The sequence below is a fragment of the Engraulis encrasicolus genome, chromosome 6 (genome assembly GCF_034702125.1).
Source record: "Engraulis encrasicolus isolate BLACKSEA-1 chromosome 6, IST_EnEncr_1.0, whole genome shotgun sequence".
Lineage (NCBI taxonomy): Eukaryota > Metazoa > Chordata > Actinopteri > Clupeiformes > Engraulidae > Engraulis > Engraulis encrasicolus.
Genome location: NC_085862.1, coordinates 39,248,369 through 39,270,817, shown reverse-complemented (window position 1 = coordinate 39,270,817; position 22,449 = coordinate 39,248,369). Strand labels below are relative to the sequence as shown.

Here is a 22,449-nt window from a genome sequence, read left to right as displayed (position 1 = left end):
TCATTTTACTCTCATAGAACATCATTCACCAACTTTCTTTTTAATCACTGGGCAACCACTATTCTGTATCATTGCTGGATTTATTCTACCGGCCACAGCAACGGAGGGCGCTGTCCGCATAGTTACAAGCATGTTACAGGTTACAGGCTGATTTCGGACATCCAATCAGCATTGAGTATGCAAATAAAGTGGCGCTAGAAACCTGCTTGCAATTTTCTTTCTCTACATTCAATTCTGGAGCTCCTCTGACCAAGTTCCCACGGTGCTGGCGCAAAAGGGATTTAACGGAGTACTACGCTGTGACAGCAAGGACATCACAACGACACTGGAATATAGCCAGATGTGCAACATGACTTTTGAAGACCCTTGTGGAGAAAACCCCACTGAAAGGTAATTATCCTTATACTAACATGTCAAAATATATTGCATGCCAGACTACAACTTTGGAACATCACTGTTTAGGTCACCTACACTATGGCTTCTTGGAAGGTGCACATATTACCACGGTTATGCCACAGCTGCAATTGTTTTTCATTGTTTTACAATTGAGGCATTTAATGGAAACCAACAAAGGTGAAAATACCCAGTACTTTCCCATTGACAAATGCGCTGAATTACAGTAATGGAAATTACATGGCATTCTTTTTCGCTCGTGACTTGCCTTTCGAACGTTATCAGGCGGTTCGGTGGGTAAAGTCATTGACCAACAGTTAGCAGGCTAATTATCATTTGATTTTGGCGCTGACACTGGGAGGAAACGTACAGTTTTGCACAATTTGCTATTAACTAGTTGATTTTGGGACAGAAACTTGCAGTACTATATGCATGGTGCCAACCCAAGGAAACTCGGCCAGGCTGCACTGAAGTTAACATAGCGGAATCATACTCAAAGTTAGCATTATTCTTACTGACCTTTTGTCAGTTTATCTAGCCATTTGGCCATTTGTGAAATGTGGGATGACTCAAACTAATGTACATTTATTTCTACAGAATGGAGTCCGTGGCAAGGGCGTTAGAAGATGTCCTCAGCGCTGCATTACCTCAGGGTTGCATCACTGCAGGAGTCTACGAGGCTGCGATGTCTCTGAATGTGTAAGTGTGGCTTTTAAATAAGTGTTTGTAAACTATTGACTTTTCCGCTGCACGAAATGGTAGTTGTCTGTATGCATACCTGAGGTAACGGTTACACGTTGAAAAGAAAAACAACTCATTAAAGTTTTGCAGATGGTGTTATTTTATTCTTATTTCTGCTATTTATTTTTCAGTGATCCTGACAATGTGGTGTTATGCGTCCTGGCTACTGACGAGGGGGAAGTGGAAGACGTAGCACTTCAGATTCACTTCACCTTGATCCAGGCGTTCTGTTGCGAGAATGACATCAACATCCTGCGTGTGAACAATATGGGGCGGCTAGCAGAGATCCTTGGGGAGAAGAAGCCAGGAGGAGAGCCAATGGACCTCCACTGTGTATTAGTCACGGTAAGTTAGTGCTATTTCCCGCCAGTGTGATTATTTGATGTACATCAGATTGATGCATTTTTCTATTCCCTGGTACAGTAACGCACACTAACGTAGTGCTCTACTGCCACTGTTGAGGATTGAGTTAAAATTTACAGTCGATTCTGTTAAGTGACACTCAGAGTGCCGTTACCAGAGGCAATTGCAACTCCTAAGTTGCAGCCCTTTGAAGACAGTTAAAAGTCCGCCTTGGCTGACTGAAGTTGTTAAACGTTTCCTGATCTATGAGGGCCTCTGATGTGGAATTCTTTGCTGTCTGGAGCTGCAGTAAATTGGCAGCGCTGTTGACTGATCTGAATCCAGTTACTGAAATTCTGCGGCTGGCCTTGGCAGATTTCATTGAACTTCCTGTGGGGTACTTCTGCAAACAGCATTTCCAGGAAGAAAGGCTCAAAGGGGCCAGCAGTTGCAGCTCACTAAAAATGTCATGACTGCAAAAACAGTTGTGCTTTGTCAAGCTAGTACATAAGGGTATCTGAATGATGTATAGTACAGTAGATTTTTGTTTTTTCCTGCAGACTCACTTAGTTTCTGCAAAGCTTTTTGCAGCAGTGTGGCTGCATTGAAGCATGTGCGTGGTTATCGCTGTGAGGCTAATTTGAGTGTTTGTTCATGCAGAATCCCAAGTCATCCGCGTGGAAGGATCCAGCCCTGAGTAAACTGAACAGATTCTGCAGAGACAGCCGGATTCTAGACCAGTGGGTGCCCGTCATCAACCTCCCTGAGCGATGAACAAGACAAAGGACTGCACACTGTACTTTTCTGAAGTTATTGCACTAGATGGTATGTCTGATGCTTCCATAGCACACCTCTGAACAGCCACCCCCCTGCATCGAACGGCGTTATCAACAACGAAAAAAAAGAATGACCAGCATCATCGTATGACCGCAACGCAAATGAGATTGACAAGAAAACGAGTGACTGTCGGGGTGTGAGCCCTCTCCCTCACCGGAGCAGAGGCACACCTTCCAGTTCTGGACCGGTTCAGGAAGAATGACTCAGCAACACGAGTCTGCTGGACTGCCAGGGAATGACACTGCCCGCCACTTGCCAGGAAAAGGGATTGTGCTACAGGAAACTGAATCATGTGAGTGCTCAGAAGCACGTGGTGAGCGCAAGAAGGGGATTTTTTTTCTTCTTAACTCCAGGAGGCTCCTGACAGGGTTGGCTCCAAGAATTGGGGCAAAGGGAAATGAACTGGACTTTGCCTTCCAGGCAAGGCTTCGTTGTGAGGAACACTGACAGTTGCCTTACTGGATACTCTGGAATTTTTTTGTAAACAACTTTTAACTTATGTTGTTTTTGTCCTTTCATGAGTTAGTATTTAAAAAGGGAAGATGTTCTAAAACTCAATTTTTAGAAAGTGAACACATTGACTTTGTCATTATTAACATCCATCTTGGTGAAATGTTGGTTTGTCTTTATGTTAATATATTTAATTTAATGAATTGTATTTATGTTGCTGTGTTCTTTAACATATTTGTATCAGTATGGAATAAAACCATTGAACTTTATATTTCAGTCTCTGTTACGTAATTCTATGCCCTTTACGTAAAACACTACTAAACGGGTTGACGTGGGGGTCAGTTCATTTCAGCATACCCTGCTGTGTACAGGTTGAACTTGCTTCATACTTGTGCCCTTCCCTCAATACTTACCAAATTGGCTGGCCTCTAACAGAAACACTGACATGACACTGGCTCAGCACATCAGCCCAAAACATCAACATGACCAAGAAAACAACCCAGAGGAGGAGGGTGACATGGCTGAAGCTCACTGGTCAAAGGGTCAAGTCTAATCACTTGTTTCCTGGAAGAGAGAGGACACATCTGTTTTTTGGGAATGGCCGATGTTTGGCTTGCCTCTATTCCCTCCCCAAAAGTTAATTGTCTGCCCAAAAAGCGTTTAACTGTTTTGTACTAAAAGCTTCCACTGCAGTCTTCCAGTAATCATGAAGGGCTGAAACACATTTCATGCTTAAGCCAATAAGAGGTGGGAATGAGACTGGTTTCTTGCTCCAGCAGGTGCTTTGGAATAACACTTCAAACCAGCTGGGGTGGGAGAGGGCCATTCCATGTCAGTGCATTGGTTTAGAGAAAAAAGGTGCATGAGGTTACCTCTTATGCTCTGCCAACAGCAGAAAACAACACAGACCAGAGCTTGTATGAACAGCTGGGTGCTGATTTGTGCAATATCACAGGGTTCATAAAAGGGTTTCTTGCTGTTTGGAAAAAATATAACCCAAACTGAAAGTACTCTGGAGGAAGAGTACAGTCGATATCTAATTTGTAGGATATGGTAAAAAAATAATAATAATTTTAAATCACAATACGCAGGCCTTTCATTTCTCTGGACAGTAATAGATAAAAAATAGAGGAAAAACATTTCCTCTTGACACGAGTATCAAAGGTTTGGCTTTTTTTTTTTAAAAAGAGTGAGAAAAGAACCTCTTCACCAAAAGAGACAGCACACCATGCTCTCTAAAAGCGATCAGTATGCCGTGTATTTGGAGGTTTCTAAAAATAGCCACAGAGGCCGTTCGGGGTGTGGAGGTGGACAGAGAATGCCTGCTCTGCTTCCCATTATTGTAGCCTACACATGACAGCCTAACTAACGCATGGCGTCACCCACCACCCCCTATCTGCACACAGAAAACAGGATAAACCCCAACAGTGCAAAGTAGGCAAGAGGGATTCACCAGGTTGTGTGTGTGTGTGTGTGTGAAAGAGATAGAGAGAAAGAAAGAAAGAGAAAGAGTATGTGTAGGCTATGGGGTAAGGACATCTGAACTAATGGCAGTGTGCCAGCCCTGGACAAAGGCCTCAAAGAAACAATAACGCCATGAGTCAAGGCCATGACACATGGTCGAGGGAAAGACCAGAAACTAAAAATAGTTCTCTTTTTTTCCTGCAACACACAGCACAACTAAATTTAGCATGTTTTCGTCAACAAACTCCACCCAGATTTTGTCAGTAACATTCCCAATCAATGAACTGTAAATAAATGGGAAAAACAACAAAACATTCAACGTCTGATGTGGACATCTGAAACACTTGCATACCTTCATTTTTACATTCTCAAGTGTTATACAATTTCTTGTATTTAAAAAAGCTGTCTTAACTGGACTTGGGGACACAGGTAGAATTAGGTCATGCTTAATACTTTGCTTACTGTGTGTTGTTACGGTGAGTGGCATGTAGAGGAAGGGTGAGGCTACTTACAGATAAGAAAAGTCCTCTATAAGCTGAACTACTGCACGCCTGTTTGGGTGTCTTCATGCCTTGCACCCTATCCAAAAATGGTAAACTTCCCACAGCAACAAAAAACAACAAAAAAACTTAAATGACTATAAAAACCCTATACAGTATAAGAGAAATGAGCCACCTTTAGTATATGCCATATACTGCAAGTAAGCACTTGTACACATTCTATTTATAATGTTTATATGTTGCGGTACTTGGAATGTGCAAATGTCCTTTACATCAGGGATGGACCTATAGCGGGGGCAAGCAGGGCATTTGCCCCTGGGCCCAGGGGTCTCCCGTGTTGGTGGTGGGGCCCCTATTATGACCATTGCAGGCCTTATGGGGGGCCCTGTACGGAACTGTTCCGCCATTGCCTTACATACAGTATACCGTATAAGGAACTGGCCACTGTTATAGTATGTGCCACATGCAAATTGCATAGTCCATGATATATGCATCATTTTTTCCAGTTATATCGACCCATATTCCCAATAGGTGGCATGCCGATAAGAAAGCCCATATGATCTATGTATACTACTGCACGTCTAGTGGGTTAGCCTCATGCTTTGCACCCTCGCAAAAACAAGGGGCCAACTCTGCTGAGGGTTTAACACTAATAGAGTGCCAAATCAATAAACTCAATTCACTGACAGGTTTACAGGGGAAACTTTTCTTTTCAGAGCAGGCCTGGGTGGGTGGCTGGGTGCACAGTGGGACAATGATTTGTGGACAGTTGTTTTGTCACAGGTGAATTCCAACATTGCATTGCATTACCGTGTGTTTGGGAAATGGCCTCCTAAGTTTATAGATTTTGGCTGCCAGAATTCCAGTGAACTACCAAAGTTCCTTCAAAGGTCAGTCAAGACGTGGAGAGAGGCAGTGTGAAATGCTGCCCACAGCTAAAAGATTGTGTGTGTGTGTTTGTGTGTGTTTGTGTGTGTGTGTGTGTGTGTGTGTGTGTGTGTGTGTGTGTGTGTGTGTGTGTGTGTGTGTGTGTGTGTGTGTGTGTGTGTGTGTGTGTGTGTGTGTGAGTGTGTGTGTGTGTTCCAGACAATACAGCATTTCAGCACTATGCCGAGAACCCCGCAGCTCTGCAATGAACTGCTTCTGTATGCGTGACCTAAATGCATGTTATGTCAGTTTGTGCACATTCTTAGGGACACTGCATTTCTGGACATTAACAAAATTACAATGATGGGGACGACAGTGTGCAGCAGAGGACTGTTTCCTGTACTGTCACAAGTCCATTCTACCCACAGTATGCATACATACTGGCAAAATAAAATCTTTTAGGAGTTTCTCATTTGTCTGCTTTTGAAGACAAACTGTGCAGATGACTGGAGAGGACTGGAAAAGCTTACTTTGCAGCCACTTAGCAAAACGGCAGGGATACTTCAGCTGTCTCAGAGTGGCTGAGCAGAAACAACACAGCCCAGCTGACAGACAGTTAATTCCCCCTTTCTTTCCCAAGGTCCCTGCATGGCTTTTTTTTAAACAAGCTCATCCCTCAGCCTCACCAGCCAGAGCCAGGCTCGCAGGTAACACAATCATGGCAAATGACAACACCACAAAGGCCAAGGGGGGCCATCCATCAGGGCTGAGGCCAGCGCCTGGTGATTACATGAATGTGGGCCAGTCAGAGAGTGCAGCGCACGAACGTACTGTATGGCCTGACCTGATTCTGGGTGAATACAGAATGCGCAGGCTGAGGTGTGTGTTGTGTGTGTGTGTGTGTGTGTGTGTGTGTGTGGGGGGGGGGGGGGGGGGGGGGTAGGGTGGTAGGTGGGTGGGAGGGTAAAGGGAAACGTCGCGAATTTGACCTCTCGAAAACAAAACAAGGCAAGCTGTTGTGAATAGCAGCAAGTGCTGGTGTTGTGTTGTGCTGTGCTGTACTGTGCTGACCCAGTGGTGAACTACTGCCCACCTGCCATTGAAATGAGTAAACAGTGTGGGAGCCATTGACTGGGTCACGCTGGGTTTTTGTTTTGTTTTGTTTTGTGTGTGTGGTTATGTGGTCTCCTTTCCTCAACTCTGTGGTCACCGTGCACCTTGTGGAAAGTATTGACAGACTTATTCTGTATTGACAATGGTATTGATAGAGCTGTTACAGGACCAATAGTATTGATAACAGTAGCCTATAGAGTGCACATCAGTGTTTAACCACTAAAGGATGTAGTAAACTAACGCTTTTATCTTTTCAGGGTATTCAGGTGTGTGAAGTGCAACTGCAACAATGACACACAAGCTTATGAAGTAGCCTAGTGATGGAAAATGCAATGCAGAATCTGTATTCTGTATCCATCTAGAATCACATTCAAGAAGCTTCTCTTATGTAACTGTTGTGCATACTACTAACCATTGATGCAATGAACTCTATGCACTAATCCCTTCAAATTGACAACAAACGTACTAACCCTGCTTGGCATGTGTACTTTGTAATTCCGCGTATATTGTATAGTATTCTTTTTATTATGTTTTGGATAAAATAATCTACTAAATGTAATGCAATGCAACACATGTAAAATTAGCTTGCAAAAAAACGTCAGCTTCCCATCCACACGTACACACACAAAAAAGACCAAAACACCAAATATGATGATGAAATTATATTTAAACTTTAGATTAGGGGTTGGGACAGGGGAGATGACCACTAACACTGCACCAGAGGCAGACAGACAGTTCTGGTATTAACTACACGATAGTAAATCCACTTGGGGTGACAGGAAATAAAGAAAGGGCTTCATGGTGAGCATGCTACTCCATTCTAGAAGGCCAAAGCAAAGTGATACAAACAGGCAATGATATTTGTAGAAGGGCACACTCACTGACTGGTCCTCATCACTGAAACATCTCTGCTTGTTACATACACCTTTTCAGAAACATACACCGAGGCAGAAATTACTTAAAAACAGTGAGCAGTAAGACACATCAGGGGGGGAAAAATCAAAAACATCACACTGTGGTGATGAGAGTGAAAGCACATACAATGGAAGGAACACTTCATAAGCACACGTTAGGCTACAGCAAAGGGTTAGGTTACAACAGAACAGTCACTCGCTGGACAGGACAGCAAGGCTACTTTAGTGGTCATACTAGCTGGGAAGCTAAACCTGTCCAATCACACAACACCATCGCCCATCTCCCCCTCTTCTTTGATTGGCAGGATGATACTGCTGCGGCCATCTTGGAAAAAGAAAGGAGAGAGAGCGACAGAGTGATGGAGCTGGCCGATGCAAAAGGCAGCGAGAGGGAAAGGCGAGTCCCTGCTTGGGAAAACAGTTTTGCGTCTTGTTGCTGAGGGGAGATCTACGGTTGGTCGGTCAGTGGGCCAGCCTGGCGAGCATCAGAGCAAGAGTCCCGGTTAATTCGTTAAGGCCTTGGCTTGTTTTCACTTGTCTCTTGACATGTTAGCTCTGTCCTGGCTTGTGTGGCACATATACACACAATCACAAACTCAAACACACCCACACACCCACACATATCCAAACGCATGCGCACATACGCACGTGTGCACACACACACGCCGACACACTCAGACACAGCATGGCAAACTTTAGCGTATTGGAAAAGAAATAAAACATTAAGAGAATTAAGAGGTTGTAAACATGGAATGTTAAATTTCAAGATAATAACAGTCAGCACAACATTCACTGTGATCACAAAAACCCTGTCAGTTGTGAAGTGTTTTTTTTCCTGCTCAGTACTGTGGGATATCAAAGATGACACAAAGTACTCTCAAAAAGCCACACAACTCATCTCTATTGCTGGTACAAAAAAAACATAGATGTGATGGCACCGACACATTAAAACATTTCATTTTCATTCTCCAGGAAAAAAAAAAGAAATTAAAAACAAAGCAGACATAATTATAGCACAAAATGAAATCAAGGTAATCAAAATCCTTACACATGAACATAAGGTATATATTCATTTTTTAAAGGGATACAATATATTAATGTATCATAATCTTCATTAAACATATTGCTACTCTATCACAACGTTTAATAAAAAGTTGGAGCTCTCTATCTTTATCTTCCTACACTCAGCTCCCATGGTAGCAGCTAGCAAGGGGGCTACGTCTCCTCCTGGTTCTCTCCTGGAGACTTTCTAGAAATTTCTTGAGACTCTCTGCAAATTTTGGGCCAGTACCTGTTGCAGTCAAATCCCCTGACAGCTCAGAGAGTAGCTTATTCCCCCCACAAATCAAGCAATTGGTCTCTTATCCTTTCTGATATTGTTTTGTGTGACTTGGGGATAACAGTGTGATAAAGACTCCTTGTCAATATCTTCAAGACAAGTGACCGTGAATTCAGTACAGCTGGAAATTTGAACAAAAATCAGGAGTGTGGGATAAGAAAGTGTTGATTGCAAACACGACTTGGGTCTACGACGTGTTTGCATTGCAGCTGCCAGGACAGGTATTCAGGTGAAAGGCTGCAGGCGCCATAACACTTAAAGGCCTCCCTCCATCATGGAAAAAAACACTGCGCACTACGCAACGCTTACACAAACAATACAAGAGCCAGGCTCACGCCGCCTTTTGCTGAGTCAGGGAAATTTAAATTATCCGCCTAATGCTCTTAGACAAATAGTTTCTGTTGTTCCTCCTGTTTGATCGAGTCATTCAACCCTCCCTATGACGTCCTGCTAAAAAAAAAAAACTCCAAGCCAAGGGTGAAGACGCTGGCAAAAGGCAGTTAAACAGGAGAGGTGGCCTTTAACTGACGCTGAGGAATGACATGGGCTTTTGTTTTTGCCGCGAGAGCCGCCTCCCCGAGAAGAGGAGACGTCACCGTGACGTCAGGAGAGGCACCTGATTACCCCCCGTCACGCCCCCCAAGCAATCACACTCCCAGGACGTAAGCCTTTTTAGATTTCTGATACTTCAATGCTCAATGCACATGACCTTTACCCCAAACTCAGTGACTCTCATTTTCTCTCCCCCCCCCCTTCCTTTTGTCCAACTCTCTTTCTCTATCTGACTTCCTGCATTAAGGCGTTTGGGGAGGGGGAGGAGGCGGGGAGGGTGGGCTATCAATTAGCACATTGTTTGGTCACAGAGCAGAAAGTGGCACTGTGTTCTACTGATGAAATGAATCAATTTGTTTTCAGTGAGTGGAAGGGAAGGAGGGAGGAGGGCAGGCTTCGGCTGCAAATCAAACAGCTATCAACAACAACAAAAAAGAAAGGGTGGCACTGTAGTAGGAGAGGGGGATGATAAAACCCAACTGTTTGGGCCTGATAAGAGGGGACACAGTTCCAGTGAACCTTTCCAACCGACACTTGTACATGTCTTTTTTTTCTTCTTGGGGTAGTTTATTAACTTTTGACAGACTTTTTTTTTAAAGAAAAAAAATGCATCATTACATTAAAAAAGAGAAAAAAACAGCAACAAACAAAAAAAAAATCGGAATAAAAGTGAAGGTTACAGTGACTTCCGGGGCTACAATATGGTGCATGGTTTCTTGTCCTTGAAGGGGTTTTCGGAGGCTGGGATGCCCATGAGCAGAGGGTCGTACTTGGCGTGCTCCCCACAGTAGTGCATGAGATCAGCGGAGGCCTTCGACACCTGCAGTCACAAAGAAAACAGACAGACTTTACCCACAGGGAACAAAGGGCACTAACAGACAGAGCTTGCTTTCTTTCTCTCCGACTCTCTCTCTCTTTTTCTCTCTCTCTCTCTCTCTCTGACACATTCTCTGTTTCTCTCTCAATCTCTCTTTACCACAAACACAGCCCTAGTACACAAACAAGCAGATGCACACACGCACGCACACACACACACACTCGCACAAAAGAGACATAAACTGCTCTGTTCTCTGTACGCTGCATAAAATGCCCCCGAGGAGCGATTGAGCAACAAGTAGACGTGTGTGTGTGTGTTTCCACAGGAAAGGGTTGCGAGGTAGTTGCCTCAGAACGGTATAACCGAAAAGGGCTTGGTCCTATTGCTGTGTACTGTGCTGCTGCTTAGCTCCAGGAAGCTATTACACCTTAAAAAGGAGTAACATCCTTGTTGGGCTTACGCACACACTGTGCAAACATCCTGGAAGAGTGCCTCGGTGCTAAATCTCAGGGATTTGCCCAGAAGTCTGTGATGTGATGGTGGGTCAGGGCTGTTGACAGATTTTGCCAGGCCCAGGACAAAATAATCTGAAAGGGCCCCCCTCTCCATTACACACAATGTAACACACAATACACATAATTCTGGGCACCACCCCTCTCACTGGGCCTGGGACAGCTGACCCCTTTGTCCCACCCTGTTGGCGGGCCTGAGGGTGCTTACAGCTGAGCTTTACCTTCATCCTGTCAATGTTGGCCTCTATCCTCAACTGCTGAACGGTCCTCCGGGCCTGGGCGATGTTATTCGAACTCTGCATTTTGGATGACATCTGGAACCTTTACACACCTGTGAAAAAATAAACAGACACAGATATGCATCTTAGGGAAAATTCTTGAGAAAACATTCTGTGCACACAAAGATACTTTCCGCACAGTTTCTTTGACTCGCTCACAACTCACTGAATTATGTTTTGCAATATTGAGCCCGAGTGTGGATGGCCATCGACTTCAAATCAAGTGATCCAAGGCTTCTAATCCCCATCCCCTAATAGTCGTTGGCAGCTGTTCAGTTGACTGTACACATAATTGCAATAGGACTACTTAGAAATTCCCTCTTGCCAGACAAAGACTGATTTCTAGTTAAAGGACCTTTTTGCTTGGCAGTGGTGGCCCATCACAAATCCCCACACCCACTATTGTGGGCCAGTGTAAGCAGTGCCTGCCTGGGGTCATTTATTATGCTGTCTGGGCCCTGTTCAGTTCACTACTGGGGCGCTGCTCTGCTCTGCTGGTGGTGTGACAGAGTGGTCTGCACACTGGGTATAGGCTAAGCCTCCTGGTGGTTTGTTTAAAAATTAAAGGTGCAATGCGTAGGATGGTGGCCTGAGTAGGCATTGCAACTCTGCTGCTCATTGAAACTGTGTTGTCTACTGCCAAATTTGATCTTGAAAATGTACTAAATAATAAACTAATATTCACTACTATGAGCAAGTACAGCCAGTTTTGCAGCTGCAAATGTCTATTTCAGGAAGATAAAAATGGCGGACAATGGAGAAGATCCCCCTTTATATGTATGAAAAATGCAATTTATCCAGTCCTAATGAATACTTAGATGGTGGTGCTCAAGTATCCATGAAAAAGATAACATTTGTGAATGACAGCATGAATTCTGGAAAAAGACTAGTAAAACATTACACAGTTCACCTTTGAGTATATATTTTTGGAGCTTATCCAAAGATTTTCTTATAATAGACTGTCTCTGGCTTATCTTACACCCAGTGTGTGGACCACTCTCACACTATCTACAACATTTGTCTAACACCTGAATTACTTGTGTGGATGTGCACAGTGCACCTTAACTCTCCAACTGCTCTGCTGCCTGGTGACACATTAAAAGCAAGTCACAGCACAGCAGAACAGTATCTAGGAGCTGAAGCAGAGCGGTGTCTGGGACCGGCTGTTTGCCTTTGGAGGCAGGCCAGGCGCTCCAACGCACAGCGCAGGATAGCAGCTGTTCCCTCAGCTAGCTCTGCTGCCTCCTCTGCGCCATGGCCACAACGATCAACGCCTTTCCCGAAAGCCGCAGCCTCTCAGAGCTTATCAGCCAACTCATCTTCCGCACAGGACATCAAACACACATACAGTACACACAGTACACAATCACTCACACACACACTACTGTGTGCATACAGGTACACACTAGTCATACAACAACACAGGCGGAAGTGATTGCACAATCTCAGGGGTTGAAACAGGGCAACAGCGCTCACGCACGCACGCACGCACGCACGCACGCACGCACGCACGCACGCACGCACGCACGCACGCACGCACGCACGCACGCACGCACGCACGCACGCACACACACACACACACAGCCTTTACCGTGTCTACCAGACAAAGCAGGCCCTCTGGCAAGCAAACGGGAAAATTTTGCGGGGGCCAAAAACCTGTAACACATCCTGCGAGCGCTCAATGAAGCGGCAGTTGTGCGGGGGCAAAAAAAAGAACCTGAAATGCATCCTCCAGGCAGCTGCCTTCCTTCACCCTTCCCTTACATTCTCCCCAAACCTCACCTCACGTCACGTCAAGCCATCACACACACACACATACACACACACCCTGTCAGCACAATGGCATATTCTACAGAAGGTGGAAGTAACACATGTGGGGAAAGGGAGAAGAGGAGATGGGGTGGGTAAAAGAAGCGGAACTAGCAAGTCACCTTCTTACACAGGGTGTCTCAGAGGAGGTGTGAGATATTAACCAACACGCATCAACCGACAGGGACAGACAGGGCAAAATAACACTGCTAAGAAAAGGAAAGGTTTGTAGGATCACCATCCTTGATGCACTAGTAACCCAGTTTCACTGAAAAAAAACATGAAGTATTCTGGAGCAAGTGGAGTATGTGGGTGTTTTGAACAAATGAATGAATGAATGAATGATAGTACAATGTCACAATAAACAGGTTTCATGATGTTTCTGGAGTATGTCACGTGTCTGTGTTTTGCTGGAATGAATGAATGTGTTGGGGGTAAAAGAGTGAATGAATGTGTAGTAGGGGTAAAAATAGCTTGTGTGAGGCTTGGTGACAGTCCCCAGCAGTCACCAAGTCAGTATGCCAGTCAGTCAGTCAGCCAGCCAGCGAGTCTGCCAGTCAGTGAGTCTGCCAGTCAATGTTATGTGGGTGCAGAGCTGACGGCAATCAGCAACGTGCTGAAAGGGGGCCTGGTGTGTGTGTGTGTGTGTGTGTGTGTGTGTGTGTGTGTGTGTGTGTGTGTGTGTGTGTGTGTGTGTGTGTGTGTGTGTGTGTGTGTGTGTGTGTGTGTGTGTGTGTGTGTGTGTGTGTGTGTGTGTGTGTGTGTGTGTGTGTGTGTGTGCACTCATGGTTGACGGTGCCCTATATGGTCTGTACGTGTAAATCACGCTGTCGTAACGTCAGATATTTATGGGCCACAAGAGCACCAGCTGGACAGGCTTCATCTCCGTGTGAGTTTGAGTGCACGTGTGTATGTGCGTGCATATGCTGTTGTGGACTCTAGAGCAAGTTAGCTGGTGAAATGACTTATCAGCACCCCAGCAAACCAAAAAAAAAAGATGACGAGGGAGGGAGAGAGATGGAAAGAAGGTGGGAGCGAGAGAGAGAGAGAGAGAGAGAGAGAGAGAGAGAGAGAGAGAGAGAGAGAGAGAGAGAGAGAGAGAGAGATGAACATGGTGGAAAGAGAGGGTAGGAAGAGTTCATTTCAGAGAGGAGGGGAGAAAGAAGATGAGGGAGAGATAGAGAGAGATGGAGACAAGAGATGAAGAGAGTGAGAAATAGGGCGAAAGAAAAAGATGGGGAGAAGAGAGAAAGACAGGGGACAAAAAAACGAGAGAGGACAGGGGCACCTAAGGACAGAGGGGTGATGGGCCAGGGCCTTTCATCAGCACCGTCAGACAGAGCTGCAGGGCTGTGTGTGCAGCGGCAGGGGCAGGGGGAGGAGAAGGGGAGGAGGTTTGGGGGTGCCGTGGTGCTTCGCAAGTGATTTATGGGAGCTCATCCCCAGAAGCACTCCAGTTGGATAGGCTCCCAGACCGCCAGACAGCAGCACAGGGGTGGACGAGCACAGGCAGACACACACACACACAGCACACCACCCAGATGGCAGCAAGAAGACTTCTGATACCAGGCAGGCAACACTTAAAAAGTGGCCATTTACAGAGAGAGAGAGAGAGCGAGAGAGAGAGAGAGAGAGAGAGAGGGTGAGAGAGAGAGACTGAGAGAGAGAGAGAGAGAGAGAGAGAGAGAGAGAGAGAGAGAGAGACTGAAGGCGTCTGATTAAGAAGTTGTTAAGAGTAGCATGCTGGGGGCTGTATTAAAGTGTCAGTGTTGGGAATGGTGAGATGCTAATTAGCAGCTACTATCTAATTACAGGGTGGTTAGTGCCTGCTGTGAGGACAGTGCAGCAGTACAAGCAGTAGTCATATAGGCCTACCTGATATGATTTGTTTGCGTTTGCTTTACTTTTTTTTTGTGCTTTTTTACTGTTGCCGATGTTCAGAGACGTACCTACTGTATGCAAGTGTGGACAAAGACATCCTATGGAGATCAAAGAAGAATTGTTATGAAAAGTTACGCCAATAGATCTTCTTCAACCTCTGTTTGATTGTACCAAAGGGTACGGACATCTGACTTCCTACAAACAGCACAAACTTCAAACTTCAAATCCACCAGACCGGTGATGCTGTTTTTTTTTTGTTTATACAAAAAACAATAATGTCAACGATCCCTCTGATGTTGGCTAATGGGAAAAAAGCATTATTGTTCATTATGCATGGTCACACCACACCACAGTGTGCAAGCGCCACAGCATGTGCAGTACCTTAATCACTCACTGCCTCTGTGCATAGTGCATACCCTACTTACACTTTACTTTACTATGCATTCAGGGTTTTTTTGCACTGGCACATATTCTCTGTTATCTTTTGTTTGTACAACACACACTTGACAGTTTAACACCCTACCTTGCACCTTTGTTTCATTGCTGTACAAAGTCATTGACAGGCCAACTCTCAGACTCTCTGACTCTCACTCAAGTGTTTGTGACTTTCAATACAATTTCAGTACAGTAATTGTATGCTTGTAATCATGTCAGTCAGTCGGACAATCAACAATCTCATAATTCTTTAGTTCACACACAACCATGCTTAACCATTCTGATTGTCAAAAAAGTGCTCCAATAATCTGACATTCTGATTAGGTGTTCTGTTACGCTGTGTCCAGGACAACTCTGTGTCCATTCTGACTTGGGTCTGCCCAGGACCACCGTGTTAACTGACTGATGTACCATAAGCTACTGAGTGACTTATATGGTGCACAGTGAACTTACAAAACTACAATACACAATAAAATACAATACTACAGTCTCACAGTGGCAGATAAAGAGGTACGAGATGGTGACTGATCCTCAGGAACTTTAGTAGATTTCAATGGAAATTGAGAAGATCATCTTCCAAATTTAATCCCACCAGTCAGTGAGTGAGTGAGTGAGTGAGTGAGAGGGAGAGAGAGAGAGAAAGATTAGCAGGAGTTTGTAAGGGGTTTAGCAGCATTGGTGCGGATGGACGGAAGTGTAGCGTGGGGACATCATAAATATCCCCTCTCCTCTCCTCTCCTCCCTTCTCCTCTCCTCTCCTCCCCTCTCCTCTCCTCCCTTCTCCTCCCCTCTCCTCTCCTCTCCTCTCCTCCCTTCTCCTCTCCTCTCCTCCCCTATCCTCTCCTCTCCTCCCTTCTCCCGCGCCCAGCAGCTCACTCAGCCTGTCAGGAGCCCACATCCGCTTAATTAGCCCACTCGCTTTCTTCTCCTTCCTCTTCCTCCTCCTCTGCCCCCTTCTTCCTCTCTCTTCCAACTCTTTCTCTCTCTTTGTTTCCTAGCTTCTCGCTCTGTCTTTGTCTCTCCCTCTCTCCCTCTATCTCTCTCTGCCCCCTCTCTCTCTTCGTCTCTCTCCCTCCCCTGTTCTCTCTCTCTCTCCCTCCCCTGTTCTCTCTCTCTTTTCTCTCTCTTTTCTCTCTCTCTCTCTCTCTCTCTCTCTCTCTCTCTCTCTCTCTCCTTCTTTCTCCTGCTCTCTACTTCTCTCTCTCTCCCTCTCTCCAGCCCCATCTCACTCCACTGTTTCTGCAGGAAACGGCATCCCCCTCTCCAGGGCTCCGCTCTGCGCAGGGCTCTGGACAGGATAAATGATTAAAGATGTGCCTGCCACGCCGTGCGGTTAAAAATAGTACCAGAACAGGAAGAGTGGAGCGGAGAGTGCAAAGGCAAAAGGAAAGGCAGGATATGATATCCACACACAGCCACGCGCTGCCAGGAGAGTACCAAACACAACCGGCCCGGGCCGTCTACCCATGCAGCGCCAGATGCACCACAGAAATGCCGGCATACTGTTAAGTGGACTTGGAGATGGAAAAACAATGAACTCAATGAACTTAAATGAATAAGACATTGCCAAATGCACCAAATAAATGCTGGTACACTTTTAAATGCACTTTGAAGAGGGAAAGAAGTCCTTGAGATTGAAGTCCAATTTGTGTACATTAATTCATGTGTATTTGATACACTGCATGCAAAGCACAACTTTTGCAATGAGCTGCAAGTGCTCAAGAGCAACTTGAATTCAAAGAATGAATCCTGTAGCAGACCTTCAGGACTAAAAAAAAACAGAAAGTGCTGATTAGAGTCACTCTCACAAGTGGCATTAAAAAAACAAACAAATCATGCGTGCAGAGAGAAAGTGCACAAACCAGCTGCCAGGCTTCCTGAGGACGTTTTTTAAAGCAAGCCCCACTCCATTCCGCGAGCCGTCAACCCCCACCCCACCCCACCCCAGATGTCGCCGTGACACTTGCTCTGTACGCAACAACTGCTGTCTGAGCACACACACAGTGTCTCCACGACCAACCAGAACTGCCGCCATGGTGACCCACCACAGCCAGAATGCAATGGTTGCCAGATTGGGCAGTTTGCCACTCTATTGGGTTGTTTAGGATGACCAACTGCGGGTTAACAATGCATTGGATGGGTTTTTCTTTAACTTTATTGCCAGAAAAAAACACAGAATTCTGTTAAAATTGGGGAGGATTTAGTGCCACTAGGTGCTTTTTTTGAGCGTTTATTGGGCTGAAAAATCACATCTGGCAACCTTTGCCAGTATGCCAGGCTGAGGCTGTGGGCTGAGGGCTGAGTAGAGGCACTCCATAATCAGGGAAACCAGGGAGACCGGGCGCCGGGCGGGTGGTGCCAGGCCTCACGTCTGCTGTCTGCGCAGGATGAGGAGTGGTGACGCCATCGCTCTGGACCCCGACGTGGTCTCGTGCGTACAGAGGAGGAGACTCTTGACCAGGCAGCCGACTGTGGCACAGTTAGAGCATGTGTGTGTGTGTGTGTGTGTGTGAGTGCATGAGTATGTGTGTGTGTATGTGTGCATATGTGTGTGTGTGTGTGTGTGTGTGTGTGTGTGTGTGTGTGTGTGTGTGTGTGTGTGTGTGTGTGTGTGTGTGTGTGTGTGTGTGTGTGTGTGTGTGTGTGTGTGTGCACATGCGTGTGTGAGAGTGTGTGTGTATGCATGAGTGGGCATGTGTGTGTGTGCACACATGTGTGTGTGTGTGTGTGTGCACACGTGTGTGTGTGTGTGTGTCTGTGTGTGTACGCATGAGTCTGTGTGTGTGTGTGTGTGTGCACGAGTCTGTGTGTGTGTGTGTGTGTGTGTGTGTGCGCACGAGTGTGTGTGTACGCCACAGGAGCTCAGGACCAATTAGCTCCACGGTGAAGGACCTGCAGAGCCTCTTCATAACATTTGAGTGTTTTTTTTGGTGCATGAAGACGTAAGGAGGTAACAGCGACACGCCGAGAAGCCTTTTGTTATTGCTCACTTCCACATGACCTCTGCCCGCCCGCCTGACGACACAAAGACGCAAGGGAAGGCGTGCTGATGTCTACAGCTCTCGAAGCTCGAGTGGAGTCGAGTGAATGAACCACGCAAGTGACACACAAGAAAAACAAACACACACTGGGGAAGAGAGAGGGAGGGCGGGAGGCGGAAGGGGTCATGAGAAAGAGTAGCATGAGAAAACGGAGAGGAAGAAAGAAACGAAATGAAAAAAAAAAGACGGAAAGGGAAGCTGCTGATGTCAGGCAATCTTTCATCTCCTTATGGGGCAGATTAAGAGGTCTTTGATGTTGGCCACTCTGAAGGTGATCTTGCAATGAGAGCTCAAAGGGCTGTGAAAGAGGCAGAAAAAAAGAAGGAGAGAAGGAGAGAGGGAGGGAGTGGGGGAAAGGAGAGGTGGACGCTTGAAGGGTGACTCAGCAGTGTTTTTGTGAGGGCTGAGTGACTGTAGTCGCCGGCATCTATCTGAACCACCCAGGTGAGCGTAGACACAGGAAATGCAAACACAAAGTTTCCTGCGCAAGTCTCCAGGTGCCACCTACCAGGCAGAGCGCCCCCAACCCACACACACACCTTTACCTGGTAGACAGAGGTCTTCACCCCCCCCCCAACACACACACACACACACACACACAAACACACCTTTACCTGGTAGACAGAGGTCTTCACCCCCCCCCCCCCCAACCCACACACACACCTTTACCTGGTAGACAGAGGTCTTCAACCCCCCCCCAACACACACACACACACACACACACACACACACACACACACACACACACACAAACACACACACCTTTACCTGATAGGCACACACATACACACACAAACAAGCAATTCTACCTGGTAGGTGGGTGGCACCTGGAGAGCTGCTGAGGTGTTCACCTGGGGCCACACACACACTTTCACACCAGTTTTCAAAGGGTTCCCAAACCAGCATAGGGGTTCACCTAGGCCACACACACACTCAAAGTACCCCCAAACTGGCAGAGCTGTTCACCTGGGCTGGGCGGGCCACACACACACATGCATGCGTGCACACACGCACGCACACACGCACTCACGTACGCAATCACACACACGCACACATACACGCAGATCAAAGTGCCTGCAAACTAGGCTGGGCGGGCCACACACACACACACTCAAGCGCATGCATATCAAAGTGCCTCCAAACTAGCCGAACTGGCAGAGAGATGCATGTGCGCCATACACGTGCATGAGGGCACACACACACACACACACACACACACACACACACACACACACACACACACACACACACACACACACACACACACACACACACACACACACACACACACACACACACACACACACACACACACACACACACACACATACACACACACACACACACACACAGAGCATCTCCAGTGCAGGTCCTGAGGCTATCGTGGCCACTTGGCCTCCATGATCTATACTGGCTGCCCTAGCGGAAGCCCCTGGCTGTGGAACGCTGGGAGGAGGTGATGCAGCCAGCAATAATAACACCAACCGCAGGGGCCAACGCGCGCTCCAGCCATCACGCTGGGGGACCACCAGTTGCGTTGCAGAGCCAGCCCAGGGCTGAGGGGAGGACGGCTGGCTGGAAATATGAGGAGGTGACCCGACCGTCTTTCTAGCACTTTTTCCACAAACAAATAGCTACGGTACAGGAGGACCGTCCTGGACCACCCAATGGCAGGGCTTAGACTGACCACGAAACCCTGCCCTCCCATTCGTTCCACTGCACATATGGAATTATACACAGAAATGCACGCCATCTCTCTCTCACACACACACATTGCACAAGGGTGCACTGACATGCAGCCAGACGCTAGTCATACAAAGTCCTCCATCTGTACCCTATTGTTCAGTATACTATGTCAATACATTCAAGTTCCTGTATCCCATGTGCTGCTTAAGTACAAAAAAATGCATTCCAAATTTGAGAACTGAAATGAAAATTAAGGGTTAAAGGGTTCAATTTTACGCAACGGTCGACACAACATGCATTCACATGCACAACCACATACACACACACACACACACACACACACACACACACACACACTACTACAAAGTCACAGCACTTCCCATCTTGCTTCCACGTGTAGAGGAGACATGGCGGTGCTAACTGCAAGCTGTGGCAGGCTTGTGTGTGCAGTGCTATGCTATCCCCCGTGCCAGGCTGGCAGCAAGCTCCCTTTGAGGTTGTCCTCTGTGAACCCCATACTCTCAATAGCATCAATCACCCACCCCCACCCCACCCCTCTTCATTCACCCATCCATCCCCCTCCCTGCACTGCCGCAATACACCCACCCTTACTTTGCTTTTTAATAATAACCCCTATTCACAGTCCGGGGCCACAGCCCACCACCTTTGAGGGCCAGCACCTCTGGTTTTACACGAGTCTCCCGCCCCAGATGATGTATGTGTGTAGTATGTGCACAGCTGGGTGACCACGGGCTGGCCCAAGAAACCAACCAACCATGCATTCCTCACAGGGGTCAGCGCACAGTCGTCTCACCTGGGGGTCTGGGAGCCAAACTGGTCGCTGAGAGCTGCAAGGCAAGAATGGAGGGGCCCATAGGGTTTGCTGTAGCATGGAGCACTTGATCCACTTGCAGAATGGAGTATCATGACGTGCACACTGACATGAATTTTAAGAGTTGAAATTCTTTCCTAATCATGAATGGTTAGTTGGAGACAATGACTGTAATGGACGTTGTATGGATACCGCACATCTCAACAGATTTGAAACATTTCAAACTGGCGATTTTCTAGCCATTCGGAGCTGCAAGACAAGGGAGTGCCTTCAGGGGGCAACAGGTTGGACTCTTTTGAACATGCACACTGACATGCTTTTCACGATTTATAACTCTTTCTTTTCCATGAATGGTTGTTTAGAGACAGCTACTGTATATTCTGTGGACCATCATGGTTCAACAGATTTTCCACTGTTGCTGATTTTCCAGCCATGTTGAGTTGCAACACAGGGTATGGCCCTCAACAGTTGCAGGATGGAGCCTTTTGAAGATGCATAGATTTGCAATTTTTCTTTATTATGACGAATTAGTTACGGATACCATGGCTGTACATTATGAACACAGCACAGATCAACAGATTTGAAGCCTTTTTTTACTGTCGATAATATTCTGGGCACCAGAGTTGCAAGACGAGCTGTAACCCCACAGGGAGATGGGAGTGTTTTGCACGTGAACACTGACACACTTTTTAGATTCATAATTCTTCCTTTATCATGAATAATTAGGCAGAGACAAGTACAGTAAACTACGTGGATAAAGCATTTGACGCCTTTGAAGCCTTTTCAACTGTTGCTTTTCTGCAAGGCCAAGAAGAAAAGTCTGAGTTCTTTCTTTATTATGAACCATTAGCGGCAATTGAACATTCAATGGACAGAACATGGCTCAATAGATTTGAAGCATTTTCAACTGCCAATTGACTGTTGAATTGCTTGAAGAAGGCCAAGACCGAGACCTTGCAAGTAAATGCAACAAATGTGAACGGTGTGCAGGAGCTTTCTTGTCTCTGACTACCGATGTTCTGCAAGACAAGGGAGTGCCCTCAGGTAGTCAGGTCAGGAGCAATACAAATACCATTTCTGAGCTCCAGAAAAATCTGGAACTCCTCCCACTTTGCCGGGAAGCAAACAACCAGTAGCAAACCAAGAGAGGCGGTTCAACCATGCCGTTTGGGAAATGTTAATTGTTATGTTCTTGGACAGACCAAGTCTCGAAGAGATTTGAAAGTCGATGATAATCAAGCTAGCCCTCAGGGGCTGCAAGATGGTCTCTTTTGAATGTGCACACTGACATGCTTTTTAGATTTATAATTATTTCTTGATCATGAACGGTTAGTTAGAGACCTCTGTCGTTAGTTAAAGACCTTGTGCACACAGTCTGTTGCATCCTTTTTCCCGCCTGCCTGATAATTACATGCTTTACAAGCCATGCACGGCATGGTATGGCATGCATGCACAACATGTCTCTGCAGAGGAATGTATATCCTAGGCAATAAGCAAATTACACGTAATTGCAAATGTTAAGAATGCAAATCAGACCATGTGGATAGGGGAGGGATAAAATGGAGGGATAAAATTCTCAGACATCTCTTTTTTTCATTTTTGACAGAATGCACACGCCTGGGATTCCTGACAGTGCCACAGTGGCA

General features: G+C 46.3%; 2 protein-coding genes across 3 annotated transcripts in view; one reads left to right on the top strand and one right to left on the bottom strand.

Annotated features, from left to right (window-relative positions):
* The first annotated feature begins 218 nt into the window (after positions 1-218).
* Positions 219-3,032, top strand: gadd45ab (growth arrest and DNA-damage-inducible, alpha, b). 2 transcript variants are annotated; one of them, XM_063201586.1, is made up of 4 exons: positions 219-390; positions 991-1,092; positions 1,266-1,479; positions 2,137-3,032. In XM_063201586.1, exons 1-4 carry the CDS (start codon positions 341-343, stop codon positions 2,248-2,250), a joined length of 480 nt encoding a protein of 159 aa, XP_063057656.1. In that variant the 5' UTR covers positions 219-340; the 3' UTR covers positions 2,251-3,032. The 2 variants fall into 2 exon arrangements, with proteins under 2 accessions (XP_063057656.1, XP_063057658.1); XM_063201588.1 differs by lacking the exon at positions 219-390 and adding an exon at positions 406-891.
* A 4,322-nt stretch (positions 3,033-7,354) lies between these two features.
* gng12b (guanine nucleotide binding protein (G protein), gamma 12b) overlaps positions 7,355-22,449 on the bottom strand; it is a 93,623-nt gene continuing 78,528 nt past the window's right edge. The window contains exons 3-4 of the mRNA XM_063201585.1: positions 11,063-11,172; positions 7,355-10,332 (exon numbers count right to left, since the gene is read on the bottom strand). Coding sequence (XP_063057655.1) covers positions 10,207-10,332; positions 11,063-11,155 — 219 coding nt within the window. The 5' untranslated portion in view covers positions 11,156-11,172 and the 3' untranslated portion in view covers positions 7,355-10,206. The remainder of the gene's footprint in view (positions 10,333-11,062; positions 11,173-22,449) is intronic.